We start from the raw sequence: 23,104 nt of genomic DNA on the forward strand, positions 1-23,104 counted from the left end.
TCTATAGATTGCAACAATAAAATAATGAATCAACATTTAAACATATTTTCTGTAGATTACAACAATAAGATAACATATTAAAAGCTAAATAGTTCTCCTCTACATTACAAAAATAAAATAAAAAACAAGATTTGAACAGATTTCCTCTACATTACGACAATAATATAATAAAACAAGAATTAAACTTTTTTCTATAGATTACAATAATATAACAAAAGGTAAACATTCTCGTATACATTATAAAGATAAATTAATAAACCAAGAGTTAAACAGATTTTCTGTAGATTACGATCATAATATAATAGAACAAAAATTAAAAATTTTTTCTATAGATTACAACAATAAAATAATATAACAAAAGCTAATCAGATCTCCTATACATTATAACAATAAAATAATAAAACAGATTTAAACATATTTTCGTAGATTACGAAGACAATATAATAAAACAAGAATTAAACATTTTTTCTCTTGATTACAACAATAAAATAATATAACAAAATTTAAAACGTGCTCCTATACATTACAACAATAAAATAATAAAACAAGATTTAAATATATTTTCTGTAGTTTTGAAAATAATATTATAAAACAAGAATTAAACAATTTCTCTATAAATTACAGCAATAACATAATATAAGAAAAATTAAACAGTTATTCTATACATTACAACAATAAAATAATAAAACAAGATTTAAATAGATTTTCTGTAAATTTCGACAATAATATTATAAAACAAGAATTAAACATTTTTTCTATAGATTTTAACAATAAAATAATGAATTATTTTTTAATTTTAAGCTGATCTCTAATTTACCAGTCGTTATTCTTTTTATTTATTTAAACCATTCCAGTCCTAATATATTCAACAATTTATTTTGTAGAATAATATAATCAACCCTTGTTTTCTCAATGAAAGAACATTTCAAAGCATTCGATGTGTAAAATGGACATGCAGAAAACTTATGTCACAAATTTCATAAGGCTAAAATGATAAAATATTGAAGCATGTAAATAGGACTTATTATGTAGTGATATGGAAATCTTTCCTGTACACGTAAGTTTGCATAACTAATGTTTTGGTTTTATTTCAAATGTTTTCAGTTTGTTCCAAACCCAGTGAAGATATGAATGTCCGTTGGTACCAAAGACTTTTATTTACACTGTACGAAGTTCTGATTTTTCAAGCACAGTTCGCATGGTGAGTAGACTTATTAAGTAGAATTCCTCATTTAAGAACAACTGTCAAAATGCACGAGTATAGATGTTTCAGCAATTGATATGCTCACTCCCATCAGCAATAATCCGTTTGAGCTAACATATTTAATAATTTGTTTGTATCTTTGAGCTAACTTTAACAATTTGTTTCTTGAGTCTTTAAGCTAACATTAACAATTTGTTCAATCTTTAAGATAACATTAACAATTTGTTCAATCTTTGAGCTAACATTAACAATTTATTTGATAAATCTTTGAGCTAAATTGACTAATATAAAAATGAATAGACCAGAAGGAAGGCAGATAGTCAATACTCAACAATCACCAACTCTTATGACACTCTTTATCAAGACCAATAACTACCAAGTGTTTAAAACTTAAACTTAAAAAAAAAAATGTGTTTTCTTCTATTCTCATGTACTAGGAAACACTATTTATAAAAATCTCTTTTTTTCATGTTTTCTGTTATGTACATGAAATGTTACTTATTCAGAAGTAGAATACATTATATTAAAACAATTCTAGATTGTTAAAGGCCATGTCGCTACTTCTTGTCTTATCTTAATTTCACAATGACCTTAAATCAGCCCTATATCGTAAGTTATATTGCAAAAGTATCATTGATAATGATGCTGTATCTAAAATATGCGACTATTTATTTTCTAGAATCCATCTAGTTCAAAAAGACGATGGAAAGTAATGTTACATGCTCTTTCTAGTTGTATCCTTAACAATGAAATACATTCTTAAAGATCAACTGCAAACTTAACAACGACTTATATTCTTATGATATATCGACTTTCGTCCAAAGTTAAGAAAGAGTTAACACTCACTCTGCCACCTTCATTATGTTTCTGATCTGGTTCATTTAAATTAAATTGTCTTACCTTACAATTACATTATTTCCATCTGGTGTTTTTATATATTAATGTTGATTCTATTACCTCTGTGGTCACGTGTTAACACCGTTGATTGTGTTAATATGATGGACACACAATGGACAAACGTTGCTTATGTTACCTTTGTAGACACATCATGTTAAAGTTGATTCCATTAAGACATGAAATTAAACATGATTCTGCGACTTTCATGTTCACACAAGACTAAGCTGCAGTAGTTTATTGGATTAAGAATATATCGAGATTTAATATCAAGAATATTTCATAAATCTATATTATATGTTAGCTACACTTTCATAAATCTATATCATTAGTTAGCTACACTTTCATAAATCTATATTATATGTTAGCTACACTTTCATAAATCTATATTATATGTTAGCTACACTTTCATAAATCTATATTATATGTTAGCTACACTTTCATAAATTACATTATATGTTAGCTACACTTTCATAAATTACATTATATGTTAGCTACACTTTCATAAATCTATATCATATGTTAGCTACACTTTCATAAATCTATATTATATGTTAGCTACACTTTCATAAATTACATTATATGTTAGCTACACTTTCATAAATCTATATTATATGTTAGCTACACTTTCATAAATCTATATTATATGTTAGCTACACTTTCATAAATCTATATTATATGTTAGCTACACTTTCATAAATCTATATCATTAGTTAGCTACACTTTCATAAATCTATATTATATGTTAGCTACACTTTCATAAATCTATATCATATGTTAGCTACACTTTCATAAATCTATATTATATGTTAGCTACACTTTCATAAATCCATATTATATGTTAGCTACACTTTCATAAATCTATATTATATGTTAGCTGCACTTTCATAAATCCATATTATATGTTAGCTACACTTTCATAAATCTATACTATATGTTAGCTGCACGGGTATTTCCCCCAAAAAACTACTTTGTTACTAAAGTTAAAAGCGTTTCAAAAACACGATCCGCATGAGACTTAAGTGCACAGTTCGAGTGATTTCATAAAACAAAGTACAGTTAATTAACACTTCAAGCTAACTAAGGCTAGAAAATGAAATGTTTTCTTTACGTTGAAAGACGTGCTTGTATCAGGACAAGAAACATAATATTTACATTGTGCTAGCTGCATCCAACGTTACTGTCTCCTGGGAAAACATAATATTTACATTGTGCTAGCTGCATCCAACGTTACTGTCTCCTGGGAACACTAGAATAACTAAATATCACGAAGTGACGTCTTTCAAATGAAAGAAACTAATTCTAAACTAGGTTACCAAACACGAAGTTTGCGACGTTTTCAGTTGTAATACAAGATGTTATGACTTACATTTTCCATCTGTTTGCAACCATCACTAGTAAACATATCAATATTATTAAAGGGAGTCTTTGTTGAATTAAATAAAGTAGATATAAAAAAAACACTATACCTACTATATACATATATCAAAAATAATAAACAAATAGTATCTCATTAATATATAATATTCCAAGTATATTACTTATAATGACAATGATGCAAATCTGTAGGTTTGGATATTTACGTACATATATTGGTATGATAACTTTATGGATCTCAAATTTATAAAACATTGAAAAAATAGCACTTGTATGAACCTCTGTCTCGTATAAATAAGTGTACTAACTATATGTGTACTTCAACATGTGTCCTGAATTAGTGTACTAACTATATGTGTACTCAACATGTATCCTGAACAATTAAGTGTACCAACTACATGTGTACTCCAACATGTACCCTGCACAATTAAGTGTACTAACTACATGTGTACTTCAACATGTATCCTGAATTAGTGTACTAACTATATGTGTACTCCAACATGTATCCTGAATTAGTGTACTAACTACATGTATATTTCAACATGTATCCTGAAAATTAAGTGTACTAACTATATGTGTACTTAAACACATATACTTTGAAGACTCAGATGTACTAACTATATGTGTATTTCAACATTTATCCTGAATTAGTGTACTAACTATATGTGTATTTCAATATGTGTTTTGAACAATTAAGCGTACTAACTGTATGTGTGCTTCAATATGTGTTTTGAACAATTAATTGTACTAACTGTATGTGTGCTTCAATATGTGTTTTGAACAATTAAGTGTACTAACTGTATGTGTTATTCAATATGTGTCCTGGACAATTAAGTGTACTAACTGTATGTGTACTTCAATATGCGTTTTGAACAATTAAGCGTTCTAACTGTATGTTTACTTCAATATGTGATTTGAACAATTAAGTGTACTAACTGTATGTGTACTTCAATATGTGTCTCGAACGGTTATGTGTGCTAACTATATGTATCATTCAACATATGTCTCGAACGGTTATGAGTACTAACTATATGTATCATTCAAGATGTGTCTCGAACAGTTAAGTGTACTAATTATATGTATCATTCAACATGTGTCTCGAACAGTTAAGTGTACTAATTATATTATCATTCAACATGTGTCTCGAACAGTTAAGTGTACTAATTATATTATCATTCAACGTGTGTCTCGAACAGTTAAGTGTACTAATTATATGTATCATTCAACATGTGTCTCGAACAGTTAAGTATACTAATTATATGTATCATTCAACATGTGTCTCGAACAGTTAAGTGTACTAATTATATGTATCATTCAACGTGTGTCTCGAACAGTTAAGTGTACTAATTATATGTATAATTCAACGTGTGTCTCGAACAGTTAAGTGTACTAATTATATGTATCATTCAACATGTGTCTCGAACAGTTAAGTATACTAATTATATGTATCATTCAACGTGTGTCTCGAACAGTTAAGTGTACTAATTATATGTATAATTCAACGTGTGTCTCGAACAGTTAAGTGTACTAATTATATGTATCATTCAACGTGTGTCTCGAACAGTTAAGTGTACTAATTATATGTATCATTCAACGTGTGTCTCGAACAGTTAAGTGTACTAATTATATGTATCATTCAACATGTGTCTCGAACAGTTAAGTGTACTAATTATATGTATCATTCAGCGTGTGTCTCGAACAGTTAAGTGTACTAAGTTTATGTATAATTCAACGTGTGTCTCGAACAGTTAAGTGTACTAATTATATGTATCATTCAACATGTGTCTCGAACAGTTAAGTATACTAATTATATGTATAATTCAACGTGTGTCTCGAACAGTTAAGTGTACTAATTATATGTATCATTCAACATGTGTCTCGAACAGTTAAGTGTACTAATTATATGTATCCTTCAACATGTGTCTCGAACAGTTAAGTGTACTAATTATATGTATCATTCAACGTGTGTCTCGAACAGTTAAGTGTACTAATTATATGAGTGCTTCAACATCTGACTTGAGCAAATAAGTGAGTGAGTTGTACGTACTTTATATGTTAACTAAGTTGATTATATGTACTTTATATGTTAACTGAGTTGATTATATGTACTTCAATATATGTTAAGTGAATTGATTTTATGTGCTATATATATTAAGTTTAAGTAAGTTTCCTGACAAACGGTGTGGAGATAAAAAGACAAATAAGAACTTTGAACACGCAGTAATGATATAATTAGAATATGTAGAATAGCTAATACATTTTGCTCTTTCTTAAATACCATTTATTTCAGGGGAAATAAAAATTTCAGAGAAATTGAGAAACGCGTCCTTGATAACATCATAGGACCAGGAAGGTATGACAGTCGGATCCGACCTCATGGTGTTAACGAAACAGGTGGGTAACCATTGTTTCATGTGTTTTCCTTGATAACATCACAGGACCAGGAAAATATGACAGTCGGATCCGACCACATGGTGTCAACGAAACAGTTGGGTAACCATTGTTTCATGTGTTGTCCTTGATAACATCACAGGACCAGGAAGGTATGACAGTCGGATCCGATTTCATGGTGCCAACGAAACAGGTGGGTAACCATTGTTTCATGTGTTTTCCTTGTTAACATCATAGGACCAGGAAGGTATGACAGTCGGATCCGACCTCATGGTGTCAACAAAACAGTTGGGTAACCATTGTTTCATGTGTTTTCCTTGATAATATCATAGGACCAGGAAGGTATGACAGTCGGATCCGACCTCATGGTGTCAACTAAACAGGTGGGTAACCATTGTTTCATGTGTTGTCCTTGATAATATCATAAGACCAGGGGGGTATGACAGTCGGATCCGACCTCATGGTGTCAACGAAACAGGTGGGTAACCATTGTTTCATGTGTTGTCCTTGATAATATCATAGGACCAGGAAGGTATGACAGTCGGATCACCTCATGGTGTCAACGAAACAGTTGGGTATCCATTGTTTCATGTGTTGTCCTTGATAACATCATAGGACCAGGAAGGTATGACAGTCGGATCCGACCTCATGGTGTCAACGAAACAGGTGGGTAACCATTGTTTCATGTATTGTCGTGTCTAAATCCATTAACAGTCACTGGAGTAACCATCGCTAGTGTAATAATAACGTATCTTCACCACCCAGCGCCAACTCTTGAGCTACTCTTTTAAAACGAATAGTGGGATTGACCGTTGTTATAACTCCCCCACGATCCTCAGATTACGAGTCGAGCGCCCTAACCACCTGTATGTGATAGTGGCAGACTTAAACCTGTCTTTGTAATTGATATTTGAACATGGGGTATTATGTAACGTGAATAAACTTTGTTACACAGTAGGAATGCATTACATGAAGACTGGTTCTCTATACTTTAATACTATATGGATACAGATGTTTATTGCTATGACAATAATAAATATATGGGCTGGCAACTCTAAAATCGAAGGTTCGATTCTCCGTGGTAGCCACAGAAGATAGTCAAATGTGGCATTACTATAAAACAAAAACCAAACATATATATAAAAACTGGTTTCCAAACACTTGAATATATAAAGAGAGATTTATAAACATTTATACCCCAAGCATATAAACTAGTTTCTAAATACAAACTGATCAAGAAACAGTGTTTATCCTTTGAACGCCATGTTTAAACTGAATCTTCTAACCAAGGTTCAACCAGTATGTCTGTGAGGTTTCCTATATTATCATATCACGGACCATATAATTCAACTATCTTAGAAGCTTCGATCTAATAGCTTGTTAATTATAATGCACCTACCTTCGACACGTAAGATAATTATGTGAGTTCTATATGTGTGTATTAAAGTTTATCACACATCGATCTACCCCACTGTTCCTGGTCTAAAAAACACATCAAACTCTATCTCAAATATCAACTTGTGTAGTGTAAATATGTTTGTGGTATGAATTTCAAGTTAACAAGAACTAAGGTCCCCGGACCTTTTCAAAGTGGTACGGGAAACAACACAAATTTAAAGAAAGAGAGAAGCAGCTGATAGTTATAACGTTTACATTCGTGCGTGTCTTCAGTTGATCATGTATTACCAGACATTGGTCTGTGTCTTCAGTTGATCATGTATTACCAGACATTGGTCTGTGTCTTCAGTTGATCATGTATCACCAGACATTGGTCTGTGTCTTCAGTTGATCATGTATTACCAGACATTGGTCTGTGTCTTCAGTTGATCATGTATTACCAGACATTGGTCTGTGTCTTCAGTTGATCATGTATTACCAGCCATTGGTCTGTGTCTTCAGTTGATCATGTATTACCAGCCATTGGTCTGTGTCTTCAGTTGATCATGTATTACCAGACATTGGTCTGTGTCTTCAGTTGATCATGTATTACCAGACATTGGTCTGTGTCTTCAGTTGATCATGTATCACCAGACATTGGTCTGTGTCTTCAGTTGATCATGTATTACCAGACATTGGTCTGTGTCTTCAGTTGATCATGTATCACCAGACATTGGTCTGTGTCTTCAGTTGATCATGTATTACCAGACATTGGTCTGTGTCTTCAGTTGATCATGTATTACCAGACATTGGTCTGTGTCTTCAGTTGATCATGTATCACCAGACATTGGTCTGTGTCTTCAGTTGATCATGTATTACCAGACATTGGTCTGTGTCTTCAGTTGATCATGTATTACCAGACATTGGTCTGTGTCTTCAGTTGATCATGTATCACCAGACATTGGTCTGTGTCTTCAGTTGATCATGTATTACCAGACATTGGTCTGTGTCTTCAGTTGATCATGTATCACCAGACATTGGTCTGTGTCTTCAGTTGATCATGTATCACCAGACATTGGTCTGTGTCTTCAGTTGATCATGTATTACCAGACATTGGTCTGTGTCTTCAGTTGATCATGTATTACCTGACATTGAAAAGTTCTAAATAATGAGCCAATGAAATCCTCAACATAAAATGTGTTCTACAATTAACTATAAAACTGTGTTTAAAAATTATAGATTACATTCAACATTGGAAAATCTGTGTTTAACTGTTATAGAGGATGTTCAAGTTTGGTAATACTGTGTTTAACTGTGAAAGAGGATGTTCAAGTTTGGTAAGACTGTGTTTAACTGTTGTAGTGTACGTTCAAGTTTGGTAAAAGTGTGTTTAACTGTTATAGAGGATGTTCAAGTTTGGTAAAACTGTGTTTAACTGTTACAGAGATGTGCAACTTTAAAAAAAACTGTGTTTAACTGTTGTAGTGTATGTTCAAGTTTGGTAAGACTGTGTTTAACTGTTATAGATTACATTAAACATTGGAAAAACATTAACTGTTATAGATTACATTAAACATTGGAAAAACATTAACAGTTATAGATTACATTAAACATTGGAAAAACATTAACTGTTATAGATTACGTTCAACTTTAGAAAACCTGTTTAACTATTATAGACTACGTTGTATTTGGAAAAGTTGTTTTAACTGTTATAGGCTTCGTTGTCTTTGTAATAGTTGTTTTAACTATTATAGATTACTTTCAACTTTGGAAAAGCGTTTATTAACTGTTATAGATTACGTTCAACATTGGTAAAACTGTGTTTAACTGTTATAGAGGATGTTCAAGTTTGGTAATACTGTGTTTAACTGTCATAGAGGATGTTCAAGTTTGGTAATACTGTGTTTAACTGTGAAAGAGGATGTTCAAGTTTGGTAAGACTGTGTTTAACTGTTGTAGTGTACGTTCAAGTTTGGTAAAACTGTGTTTAACTGTTGTAGTGTATGTTCAAGTTTGGTAAAAGTGTGTTTAACTGTTATAGAGGATGTTCAAATTTGGTAAGACTGTGTTTAACTATTATTTAGGATGTTCAAGTTTGGTAAGACTGTGTTTAACTGTTATAGAGATGTGCAACTTTAAAAAAACTGTGTTTAACTGTTGTAGTGTATGTTCAAGTTTGGTAAGACTATGTTTAAGTGTTATACAGGATGTTCAAGTTTGGTAAGACTGTGTTTAACTGTTATAGTGTATGTTCAAGTTTGGCAAGACTGTGTTTAATTGTTATAGAGGATGTTCAAGTTTGGTAAGACTGTGTTTAACTGTTATAGAGGATGTACAACTTTAGAAAAACTGTGTTTAACTGTTGTAGTGTATGTTCAAGTTTGGTAAGACTGTGTTTAACTGTTATAGAGGATGTTCAAGTTTGGTAAGACTGTGTTTAACTGTTATAGTGTATGTTCAAGTTTGGCAAGACTGTGTTTAATTGTTATAGAGGATGTTCAAGTTTGGTAAGACTGTGTTTAACTGTTATAGAGGATGTGCAACTTTAGAAAAACTGTGTTTAACTGTTGTAGTGTATGTTCAAGTTTGGTAAGACTGTGTTTAACTGTTATAGAGGATGTTCAAGTTTGGTAAGACTGTGTTTAACTGTTATAGAGGATGTGCAACTTTAGAAAAACTGTGTTTAACTGTTGTAGTGTATGTTCAAGTTTGGTAAGACTGTGTTTAACTATTATAGAAGATGTTCAAGTTTGGTAAGACTGTGTTTAACTGTTATAATGTATGTTCAAGTTTGGTAAGACTCTGTTTAACTGTTATAGCGGATGTTCAACTTTAATAAAACTGTGTTCAACTGTTATAGAGGATGTTCAACTTTGGTAAAACTGTGTTTAACTGTTATGGAGGATGTTCAAGTTTGGTAAGACTGTGTTTAACTATTATTGACGATGTTCAAGTTTGGAAAGACTGTGTTTAACTGTTATAGAGGATGTTCAACTTTAGAGAAACTGTGTTTAACTGTTATAGAGAATATTCAAGTTTGGTAGGACTGTGTTTAACTATTGTAGAGGATGTTCAAGTTTGGTAAGACTGTGTTTAACTGTTATAAAGGATATTCAAGTTTGGTAAAACTGTGATCAGCTGTTGTAGTGTATGTTCAAGTTTGGTAAAACTGTGTTCAACTGTTGTAGAGGATGTTCAAGTTTGGTAATACTGTGTTTAACTGTTATAGAGAATGTTCAAGTTTGGTAAGACTGTGTTTAACTGTTATAGAGGATGTGCAACTTTAAAAAAACTGTGTTTAACTGTTATAGAGGATGTGCAACTTTAGAAAAACTGTGTTTAACTGTTATAGAGGATGTTCAACTTTGGTAAAACTGTGTTTAACTCTTATAGAGAATATTCAAGTTTGGTAGGACTGTGTTTAACTATTGTAGAGGATGTTCAAGTTTGGTAAGACTGTGTTTAACTGTTATAAAGGATATTCAAGTTTGGTAAAACTGTGATCAGCTGTTATAGAGGATGTTCAAGTTTGGTAAAACTGTGTTTAACTGTTGTAGTGTATGTTCAAGTTTGGTAAAACTGTGTTTAACTGTTGTAGTGTATCTTCAAGTTTGGTAAAACTGTGTTTAACTGTTATAGAGGATGTGCAACTTTAGAAAAACTGTGTTTAACTGTTATAGAGGATGTGCAACTTTAGAAAAACTGTGTTTAACTGTTATAGAGGATGTTCAACTTTGGTAAAACTGTGTTTAACTCTTATAGTGAATATTCAAGTTTGGTAAAACCGTGTTCAACTGTTATAGAGGATGTTCAACTTTGGTAAAACTGTGTTCAACTGTTATAGAGGATGTTCAACTTTGGTAAAACTGTGTTCAACTGTTATAGAGGATGTTCAACTTTGGTAAAACTGTGTTTAACTGTTATAGAGGATGTTCAAGGTTGGTAAGACTGTGTTTAACTGTTACAGTGTATCTTCAAGTTTGGTAAAACTGTGTTTAACTGTTATAGAGGATGTGCAACTTTAGAAAAACTGTGTTTAACTGTTATAGAGGATGTGCAACTTTAGAAAAACTGTGTTTAACTGTTGTAGTGTATGTTCAAGTTTGGTGAGACTGTGTTTAACTGTTATAGTGTGTGTTCAAGTTTGGTAAGACTGTGTTTAACTGTTATAGAGGATGTTTAACTTTGGTAAAACTGTGTTCAACTGTTATAGAGGATGTTCAACTTTGGTAAAACTGTGTTTAACTGTTATAGAGGATGTTCAAGGTTGGTAAGACTGTGTTTAACTGTTATAGTGTATGTTCAAATTTGGTAATACTGTGTTTAACTTGTATAGAGGATGTTCAAGTTTGGTAATACTGTGTTTAACTGTTATAGAGGATGTTCAAGTTTGGTAAGACTGTGTTTAACTGTTATAGAGGATGTGCAACTTTAGAAAAACTGTGTTTAACTGTTATAGAGGATGTTCAAGTTTGGTAAAACTGTGTTTAACTGTTTTAGTGTATGTTCAAGTTTGGTAAAACTGTGTTTAACTGTTGTAGTGTATGTTCAAGTTTGGTAAAACTGTGTTTAACTGTTGTAGTGTATCTTCAAGTTTGGTAAAACTGTGTTTAACTGTTATAGAGGATGTGCAACTTTAGAAAAACTGTGTTTAACTGTTATAGAGGATGTTCAAGTTTGGTAAAACTGTGTTTAACTCTTATAGAAAATATTCAAGTTTGGTAAAACCGTGTTCAACTGTTATAGAGGATGTTCAACTTTGGTAAAACTGTGTTTAACTGTTGTAGTGTATGTTCAAGTTTGGTGAGACTGTGTTTAACTGTTATAGTGTGTGTTCAAGTTGGTAAGACTGTGTTTAACTGTTATAGAGGATGTTCAACTTTGGTAAAACTGTGTTCAACTGTTATAGAGGATGTTCAACTTTGGTAAAACTGTGTTTAACTGTTATAGAGGATGTTCAAGGTTGGTAAGACTGTGTTTAATTGTTATAGTGTATGTTCAAATTTGGTAATACTGTGTTTAACTTGTATAGAGGATGTTCAAGTTTGGTAATACTGTGTTTAACTGTTATAGAGGATGTTCAAGTTTGGTAAGACTGTGTTTAACTGTTATAGAGGATTGCAACTTTAGAAAAATTGTGTTTAACGGTAACAGAGAATGTTCAACTTTGGTAAAACTGTGTTTAACTGTTATAGAGGATATTCAAGTTTGGTAAAACTATGTTTAACTGTTATAGAGGATGTTCAACTTTGGTAAAACTGTGTTTAACTGTTGTAGATTATGTTCAACATTTCTAGATTACATTCAACTTTAAGAAATTGTGTTCAGTATTTGGAGGTCATGTTCAGTTTTAAAAAGTCAGCTGTATTCAACAGTTATAGGTCATGTTATAACCTATAAAAAACAGTTTGGTAAATCTGCTGTATCCAACATAATCATTGTTATACAACAATCTACCCTCTTGTGAAACTGAGTAGAGTAATAAGTAAACCCTTCAAAACAAGAACTTGTAACAATCGTTGTGTCTGAACATTTTTGTAATAGTTCAATGTCTTAATCTTCCATCATGTAAATGTGCACGTGCGAGAGAAGTTGATCCTGGTAAGTCTTAATAAGTCGTGAGGGTTGGGAGGTCTTGATATAGAGAGGAGTAGAAATCCACACTCACATAAATCAATTGCAACTGACCTTTTTGTGCTTTTCGACTAAAACCTTCTGGAATTCGGCAGAAAATACAATACGAGGAAGAAGATGTCTAGCCACACCTGCGTCCCCAAAATCAGCGGTAAGCCTCAATTTAATAGAGAGCTTTCCTTTTCGATGTGTGTCATTTGACAAATATTGATTTATGACGTGTGAAAAAAATTCATTTCTTATCGAAAGCCTTGAGGTACATTCTTACATATAAAGACGATATGATACAGAGATTATTACTTTTAACGTGGAGGAAAGCTAATACATCGAATGCTTTGAATATTGAGTTTATTGTTACCATTGATTTAGAAATTAAGGCCTCTGGTTACAAACATTGATAAGTGGGGTTTGTATAAAACTGGACATTAAATTGTATTTTTGTTAAAAGCTGGTGAAGAACGTATCTTGAATTACAGAATCCAGATATTGTTATTACTTAATATAACAATCCATCCTTAGTATTACCTCATATCTACCTGATGTAAAGACAGCTACTGTTATACGTTACTTCATTATTTTTCATGTTTTCCCTAACGTTAACGTTTGTCTTCCTGATGTAAAGAAAGCTACTGTTATACGTTCTTCATTATTTTTCGTGTTTTCCCTCACGTTAACGTTTTTCTACCTGATGTAAAGACAGCTATTGTTATACGTTACTTCATTATTTTTCATGTTTTCCCTCACGTTAACGTTTTCAAATATCTTTCTAGAAAGAATAACACTAAATTAACGTTCAGTTTACGTATGACGTCACCTAATATTGTACCGTTTCACGAGTCGTCACGTCATCTTTCACAAATATGTCTAACTTAATAAAGTTACAACTCTCGACCGCTCGCGGCAAATTGCGAGAATAGCGTGAACCAAACGTATTACACTCTACTTTAATGGTGTAGGGTAACAGATGGTGAAGTATTCATATGTTTATTCACAGATTTTGTTCATGAATAGAATCGTGTCTTTATGTCTTTAAGGATACTATAATTGGATACGTACATCCAATAGTAGATAAATACTACTGTTTTATTCACAACACATACATATATATATATATATTCATTGATTGATTTATATATAGAGAGAGATTTGTTGTCGTAACAAAAATTTTTATTTCTTTCTTTACTCAAAGAATGTTTCTCCAAATACTGCTGTATCCAACACAAACAGTAAAATACAGTTTGGTAAATCTGCTGTATCCAACACCAACAGTAAAAACAGTTTGGTAAATCTGCTGTATCCAACACAAGCAGTAAAAAACAGTTTGATAAATCTGCTGTATCAAACACAAACAGTAAAAAACAGATTGGTAAATCTGCTGTATCCAACATAAACAGTAAAAAACAGTTTTATAAATCTGCTGTATCCAACACAAACAGAAAAAAACAATTTGATATATCTTCTGTATCCAAAACAAACAGTAAGAAACAGTTTGGTAAATCTGTTATATCCAACACAAAAAGTAAAAAACAGTTTGGTAAATCTGTTATATCCAACACAAAAAGTAAAAAAACAGTTTGGTAAATCTGCTGTATTTAACACAAACAGTGAAAAACAGTTTGGTAAATCTGCTGTATCCAACACAAACAATAAAAAACAGTTTGGTAAATCTGCTGTATCCAACACAAACAGTATGAAACAGTTTGGTAAATCTGTTATATCCAACACAAAAAGTAAAAAACAGTTTGGTAAATCTGCTGTATTTAACACAAACAGTAAAAAAAACAGTTTGGTAAATCTGCTGTATCCAACACAAACAATAAAAAACAGTTTGGTAAATCTGCTGTATCCAACACAAACAGTAAGAAACAGTTTGGTAAATCTGCTGTATCCAACACCAACAGTAAAAAACAGTTTGGTAAATCTGCTGTATCCAACACAAAGAGTAAAAAACAGTTTGGTAAATCTGCTGTATCCAACACAAACAGTAAAATACAGTTTGGTAAATCTGCTGTATCCAACACAAACAGTAAGAAACAGTTTGGTAACTCTGCTGTATCCAAAGAAACAGTAAAAACAGTTTTGTAAATCTTCTGTATCCAACACAAACAGTAAAAAACAGTTTGGTAAATGTGCTGTATCCAACACAAACAGTAAAAAACAGTTTGGTAAATCGCGTCATTTCCTGAAGATGTTGCTCCTGTTATATAAAACCATTAAAAGTAAAGATACGGTTGTTGTATGAAGACCCTGAACATATAGAAAACCTCCTTATAAAGTCATGATTCACGACTTATAGTAAGAAACACTCAGCAAATGTTATTCAAGACCTATGTTTATGTTATTCAGTGATGACATAAGCCCATGTGAAGTAAAGTCTTCACCAATAAGACAGAAATTACATATTCCATTTCTCTCGTTATGATACGCACATCCTGATAGCTTGTAAATGGTGTTATAATGTATGTTATATTATTGTACAATTCGCACAAACATTTAAGCAGAAAAGATATATGTATTTATTTCTAATTCGTAAATCTTTCCAAAATATATTCAAAACCTACCCTTAGAGAACATTGTTTACAGTGAAGTCCACTTAAACAAGTCCATGTTATCTGATTTGTACACGTACCAACTTACTGTTCTTTCTATAGATAAGTATTCAATGATCCTTAAGACTATCTAGAGATAGAAGGTAACATCTTGAAATAATCCTCACATTTTGTTTAAATTATAGTTTTATAAAAAACAAGACGTTTTGGAATTCAATAGATATTTCTTTACCTGAAGCATCTACTTTATATTGTTCCTTTTTAAATAAATAATGTTGTTAGTTATATTGGAACAGTCAGTTAGTTACCCATTGTAGTCCTGTTAACTTGAGCATTGTATTCATTGTTGGCTTCAAAGCTGTTTATGGATAAGACAAGACTGATGAATTGGAAAGGTTTAGAGGAAAGCTACAGACTACTGGTTTGTCCTTGTTGATGAAAGGTCAACCTTTAAACTCGCTCAGATTATTGTCTTTATTTATTTTTAGCCTCCATGTTTTCCTAGCATCATGCACAAAGCAATACCTAACTTTTAGAAATACTACAAGTTTTACGTACTATGAAACATTACATACGTTGATTAATAATTTATATGGAGAGCCAAACATGGAAGTGCTGACGTGAACTGTTTTGACGTGCACAAGTATTGCACGTTATGCAGGGTATTTCATGCTCATGTTTCAATTCTATAAGAATAATTACAATTTTTTTTTTTTTTATAACATAAAAGTAACACCAGAGGGAAGAATGTTCATCGTAATTACATATCAGTTTTATTGACAACTTTCAAAAATTCCAGGTAATGAAAACACTATTTCAACTAAAATAATTCGGTTCCAGGCCTTTTCAGAGATATATATTCAGACTTTCTGGGGTATATTGAATCATTCCTGGCTAATATTTAATAGCTAAACCACTTGCAAATAGTAAACATTATATAACCATTTGGTATCCAGTTTCTGGGGTTCGCTGCAACCTTTCTGGTTAATATTTAAAGGCTATAACAGTTGCAAGTGGTATATATTAGTCACTTTTTCGAGTTAAGACTTACCAGGGTTTATCTATCACTTCTTGGGTAATATCTATCGCACAAGAAGAAGGCAGTGTTTACAGAGCATATGTTTTAACTACCATCAAATCTAAACTCTATTCTAGTTAAAGGATGGGTAAAACTCAGTGGTCACATATATATTAACTTTTCTCTAATTTTTCCCTATCTCCTTTCAAATAGAACACTAAAACAGCATAAAACCAGAATCCTAGAAAACACGAACCTTTAATGTTTCATGCCATTCTAGTTAGAGCTCATCTTATATGAGCCGTTCAAATAACATTATATCTTAAATCGTACAAAAATATAAGAATTGAAAATCGTCAGTCTCGTTACTATAGTAACGAAAATGAACGAGTCTAAAGTGAATGTCGGGGTTTCATGTGATGCTTTTCACAATCCGCAGAAATCAACACAAGCTTTCGTGTCGTTCAAGGCAGCATTCGTATAGAAAAATAGGCTTAGCTTTAGTGGTCCCGCTTACTCATAGTTGAAATCGGAAATCTTTAACAACCATACGAATTAATTTCTGTCTTCAAGTGCGATAAAAAATACATAATCGACCGCTTTCTTCTTCAGTTTGAGAACTTACTTTAAGCGTAACAATAGGTTTTCTCGTCATTCGGAAAAACTTAGCCGTATCTCACGTTTTAATATAATAGAATGTATTGAGTTTGTTCAGACAGAATCGCCTGACAGGAAATTTCACACCCACTAGAAGTTATTTCAAACAAGAGAACCATAGTTATGAAACGTATTCAATATGTACTTTACAGCATATATGTATCACGCCAGTCTGTTGTCATCATATCAACACGACAGTTTCTTTCAGTCACACACTAAAATATTTCTGTTATGAAATTCCTGAGATTTTCGTCCTCTCATAATCGATAACGACAACGCTCTTCTAGCGTATATCGCTGCTTGTAAACAATTATTTTAATAACGTAATTAAATGACAAAGTTGGTATTCCTTCTACAATTCATCAGGTTTATTTCTACGATATTATTTTAGATACTATCCTCTTGACACTTAATTATACAAAATGTCACTTACCATACAATTGTAGTAAAGCTTTCCAATAGTTCTCTTATCTGTAGAACGGAACATTTACCATCCAAATATCTGTAAATCTTCATTTTTAATCTCGTTATCTCTATAATAGAACATTTACCATCCAAATATCAGTGAATCTTCATTTTTAACCTTGTTCTCTGTAGAATAGAACATTTACCATCCAAATATCTGTAAATCTTCAATTTTAATCTCGTTGTCTCTATAATAGAACATTTACCATCCAAATATCTGTAAATCTTCATTTTTAATCTTGTTATATGTAGAACAGAACATTTACCATCCAAATATGAGTAAATATAATTTTAATATCGTTGTCTCTAGAACAGAACATTTACCATCGAAATATCAGTGAATCTTCATTTTTAATCTTGTTCTCTGTAGAATAGGACATTCACCATCCAAATATCTGTAAATCTTCATTTTTAATCTTGTTATGTGTAGAACAGGACATTTACCATCCAAATATCATTAAATATAATTTTAATCACGTTGTCTCTAGAACAGAACATTTACAATCCTAATATCAGTAAGTTTTCATTTTAATCTCGTTATCTGTAGAACTGAAACTGAACATTTACCAACCAAATATCAATAAATCTTCATTTTTATCTTGTTATCTTTAGATCAGAACATCTACCAGCAAACCTCAGTAAATATTTTGTGCTGCAATGAGTAATGTTTCTCTTTTGTTAATAATGGGTAACATGGCTCTTCTTTATGCCACAGTAGATGATGGAATTATTCATTGAATAATGCATAATGAGATTATTTTTTCCACAACAGTGGATAATGGTTTTATTCATATAATAATGTGTAATGTAGTTCATTCTACAACAATATACGATAGTTTTATTCATTTAATAATGTGTAATGTAGTTCATTCTACAACAATATACGATAGTTTTATTCATTTAATAATGTGTAATGTAGTTCATTCTACAACAATATACGATAGTTTTATTCATTTAATAATGTGTAATGTAGTTCATTCTACAACAATATACGATGGTTTTATTCATTTAATGATGTGTAATGTAGTTCATTCTACAACAATATACGATAGTTTTATTCATTTAATAATGGGAACTGTAGTTCATTCTACAACAATATACTATAGTTTTATTCATTTAATAATGGGAACTGTAGTTCATTATAAAACAATATACTATAGTTTTATTCATTTAATAATGGGAACTGTAGTTCATTCTAAAACAATATACGATAGTTTTATTCATTTAATAATGTGTAATGCGGTTCATTCTACAACAATATACGATGGTTTTATTCATTTAATGATGTGTAATGTAGTTCATTCTACAACAATATACGATAGTTTTATTCATTTAATAATGTGTAATGTAGTTCATTCTACAACAATATACGATAGTTTTATTCATTTAATAATGTGTAATGTAGTTCATTCTACAACAATATACGATAGTTTTATTCATTTAATAATGTGTAATGTAGTTCATTATAAAACAATATACTATAGTTTTATTCATTTAATCATCTGTAATGTGGTTCTTTTTACTTTTAAACAAAATGCTGTTTTTATTTTTTTAATAATGAGTAATATGGTTCATGTTTCTGTAACATTAGGTCATTTTTATACTGAATTTAATAATTTATAACGTGTTTCTTTTTTCTATGACAATAGGTGATGGTTTTATTCATTTAATAATTAGTAATGTGGTTCTTCTTTCTATAACAGAAGATGATATTTTTACTCATTTAATAATAGGTTATGTGGTTCTTTTTTCTACTACTATTTCCGATTATGATTTTATTCATTTGATAACGGTAAGGTGGTTCTTCTTTCTACAATAACAGATGATGTTGTTATTCATTTTATAATGGATAAGGTGGTTCTTCTTTCTACTACTAGTTCCGATTATGATTTTATCCATTTAATAACGGGTAATGTGGTTCTTCTTTCTTCAACAGTAGATGATTATTTTGTTCATTTAATAATGGGAACTGTGGTTCTTCTTTCTAAAACAGTAGATGATATTTTTATTCATTTAGTTATTGGTAATGTGGTTCTTCTTTCTAAAACAGTATATGATATTTTTATTCATTTAGTTATTAGTAATGTGGTTCTTCTTTTCTACAACAATATATTATGGTTTTATTTATTTAATAATGGGTAATGTGTTTTTTTTCTATAAAATTAGATGATGTTTTTCTTCATTTAATAATTTGTAATATGGTTCTTCTTTCTTTTACACTAGATGGTGTTTTTATTCTTTTAATAATGAGTAATGTGGATCTTCTTTCTACCATTATTATCTATGATGTTTTTATTCATTTAATAATGGGTAATGTGGTTCTTCTTTTTATAGTACTAGATGATGTTTTTACTCATTTAATAATGGGTAATGTGGTTCTTATATCTCCAACAATAGATAATATTTTTATTAATTTAATAATGGGTAATGTGGTTCTTCTTTCTATAACAGCAGACGATGTTTTCTTTATTTAATAATTTGTCAATTGGTTCTTTTTTCTACAAAAATAGATGCTGTTTTTATTCATTTAATAATGGGTAATATGGTTCTTCTTCCTACAGTAGTAGACGATATTTTTCTTTATTTACTAATTTGTAAATTGGTTCTTCTTTCTGTAACACTAGATTATAGTTTTATTCATTTAATAATGGGTAATGCCTTCTTCTTTCTATTACAGTAGGTTATGTTCTTTCTCAGTCAATAATTGGTAATGTTTTTCTTCTTTGTGTGACAGCAGGTTATGGTTTTATTGCTTTAATAATGGGTAATATGAAAGAAAGACAGTGTGTAATATTTATCAGCGTATCCCAAACTTTCTCGATTGACAGCACCCTTTGTGTCTCAGCAAATTTTTTCACGGGATCCCTAGGCAAAAAGAAAGACGTAAGCGTTCGGTTTATTTAGTAGTTAGGTACAAACAACTTAATTTTTAATAAGTATTTATGTCCTCACAACTTAGTAGCTGTTTGAAACAATAAATCACGAAACTTGAAAAGAAAAACAATAATTTTATTTCATTTTTAAATAACCACAATTGCTAATGGGATGTGCACAGCCTCTCAAACCTTGGAATGTGATTGGACGCCTCCACCCTCATTTCCTGTTCCACACTGATTTTCTCATGGTACTTGCTTTTTATTAGAGCAGCCGCAGAGATATGACGTCTCAAATGAAATTAGGAGTCGCTAAACTTTAGCACTTACCAGCGGATATTCATCTTTTACTGATATTCAAAACTCAGTTAGTTCCATGCTGCCAAATTTTGTTTTTAAAATCTCGTCACAATACAGCTGAATAAGCTTTTCTTCTTCTGCAGAGGTAAATCTCAGGTGAGGCCTTGAATAGGTCTTGGATCCATGAAAACATATCCTCTGGAAAGTAATTTTCAAACAAGTCACTGTGCTGTGTTAAGTGCTCCATCAAAAACATCTTTTAGTTCATTAGTTGAATCAACCTCACTGGATGTAATCAACTGTTGTAACTGGGTTAACCAGTCTTTACCACCATCTTCATTTATTTTTCTTCTCCATAGCAATAACATTTTCCAAAAGCTGAAACCTTCTTTGTGAGTTTCAAAATGTACATTTTGCTTCCTTGTAGAGAGAGATTCAACACATTCAGTTTTTTGAAGAGGTCAACAGGTATGTTAATTTTTACAAACAATCACTATCCAAGAAGTTTTTAGCTCATTCGCGTTCTTCTTCTTCGACATAAGAGTTCCTGTCGTAATTCGAACACACGGGTCGGTACCTTCCCAAGGGAGAACCAGCATGAGTAATACAACAAATATGTGTGCTCAGATCCCATAGCTTCACGTAGTTTTATTAAAAACGTCTCCTTCTATGGCCGAGTTTTTATACAGTTCACCACTTTAAACACACTTTCCAGGACTATTTTCAGTGGAGGTACATTGACGCAAAGGTTTTACTATGAAATATGCAGTGGGTTTACAATGCACCAAGAGCTTCGTATGAGTGACTACAATCCTCCATAACATCTGGACATAGAGCGATCACCATGAGTACAGATCAACGCACTTAATTCAGTCTAAGTTGTTTTCATACATAAAAGTATCAAGGTTCTCAAACACGTCTTGATCCTTTGTACCTGCAGTGATACTTTTACAAAACAGAAGGTCTTTCATAACTTTGTCAACATACACGAACCGTGTGTAACAAGTCAAATTGGCATCATTGTTACCATCTGTTACATCATCTAGCTGAACTCCTTCCCTTTCATTTTTTCATTTGATCATTGAGGTTTTTGGCCATGTGTAGGATTGTTGAATAAAGACATCTTTGAAAGCAGTCTTCCCGCAGATTCACCAACCATAATGTTCACCATACCCACTGCTTCCGGTAAAATCAGTTCTTGTGCGAAGGTGTGAGGCTTTTCACATTTCGCGACTCTATAAGCCACTTGTAGAATGCTAACAAAACATTGCTTGTTATTGATGCTTGTTTCAAAAATGTACCTTCTTGTTCTTTCAATTCATTTAACTTTCTGGCAAAATAATCACGGGATTTACTAGCCATGTTAGGATGATTGATCTCTAAGTGGTATTTTAGTTTATTTGTAAGCATGCACTCTGGAGCCAAAACTTTTAGGCATAATACACACTGTGGACACTCTTTATGATTAACATGAGTGCCTTTGTGAGTAACATGAAGTAAAACCAAAATCTAGATAACTATCCTCATATTCCGTTTCTTCACAACTTTGCCAGTGGTCTGTGGTTCACCATCCTATTCTTCACACTTCATAATAACGTTAAAATCTAGATAACTATCGTCATATTCCGTTTCTTCACAACTTTGCCACTGGTCTGTGGTTCACCATCCTATTTATCACACTTCATAATAACGTTAAAATCTAGATAACTATCGTCATATTCCGTTCCTTCACAACTTTGCCACTGGTCTGTGGTTCACCATCCTATTCTTCACACTTCATAATAACGTTAAAAAAACTTTCCATTTTTTATACACAAGCACTAAAAATCAACAAAATAATTTACTGAACGTCGCTAGACGTCGCAAACACTTGTTCACAACACCCTTCAGTTATTTCGATTACTGACGGGCCCGGAGAGTTGACAGGTATTTATATACAAAACTAAGAAACGAGAAGTTACTGGCGTGGCCGAAAGTACGAGTAAACAAATACGCATCTCAAAGTTTCGAGAAAGTCATCGTGAGGAATGTCGCGCGATCTAACGTTAAAACTGTGAACTACCTTGGGCTAGTAGTTCGCGCTGGTGTCCGACAGATGTTGATACCGCTGTGTTTCCCTCGAAAATTTGAAATATCCCGCAGCGCACAGTTTGGAAATCAGTGTCCCAAACCCATTGGAGAAAGGTCTAGAAAGGATTTGATGACAATGCCGCTTTTGGTTTTAAATGTCTAGTTTCTAAACCACTTTGAGAATGGCAGTGTTTTATATTTTTTACCCAAATTTAATAAATTTTTGTAAAGTTTGTCAAGCAGACTTGACGGATAAAGCCAGAGTTTGCCCCAAGAATACAATCACTATCGGCTT

General features: G+C 31.7%; 1 protein-coding gene across 3 annotated transcripts in view; it reads left to right on the forward strand.

The window, feature by feature from the left end:
• The window catches only part of LOC143242768 (glutamate-gated chloride channel-like), a 51,493-nt gene that overhangs the window by 4,980 nt on the left and 23,409 nt on the right, over positions 1–23,104 (forward strand). For 2 of the 3 annotated variants that reach the window (XM_076486257.1, XM_076486260.1), the window contains exons 2-3: positions 1,105–1,201; positions 5,766–5,869. In XM_076486257.1, the coding sequence (XP_076342372.1) occupies positions 1,105–1,201; positions 5,766–5,869 (201 nt within the window). Of the gene's footprint in view, positions 1–1,104; positions 1,202–5,765; positions 5,870–6,491; positions 6,533–23,104 lie in introns of all 3 variants that reach the window. The other variant, XM_076486258.1, reaches the window with a different exon arrangement.

Source organism: Tachypleus tridentatus, unplaced genomic scaffold, assembly GCF_004210375.1.
Source record: "Tachypleus tridentatus isolate NWPU-2018 unplaced genomic scaffold, ASM421037v1 Hic_cluster_2, whole genome shotgun sequence".
In the NCBI taxonomy this organism is placed as follows: domain Eukaryota; kingdom Metazoa; phylum Arthropoda; class Merostomata; order Xiphosura; family Limulidae; genus Tachypleus; species Tachypleus tridentatus.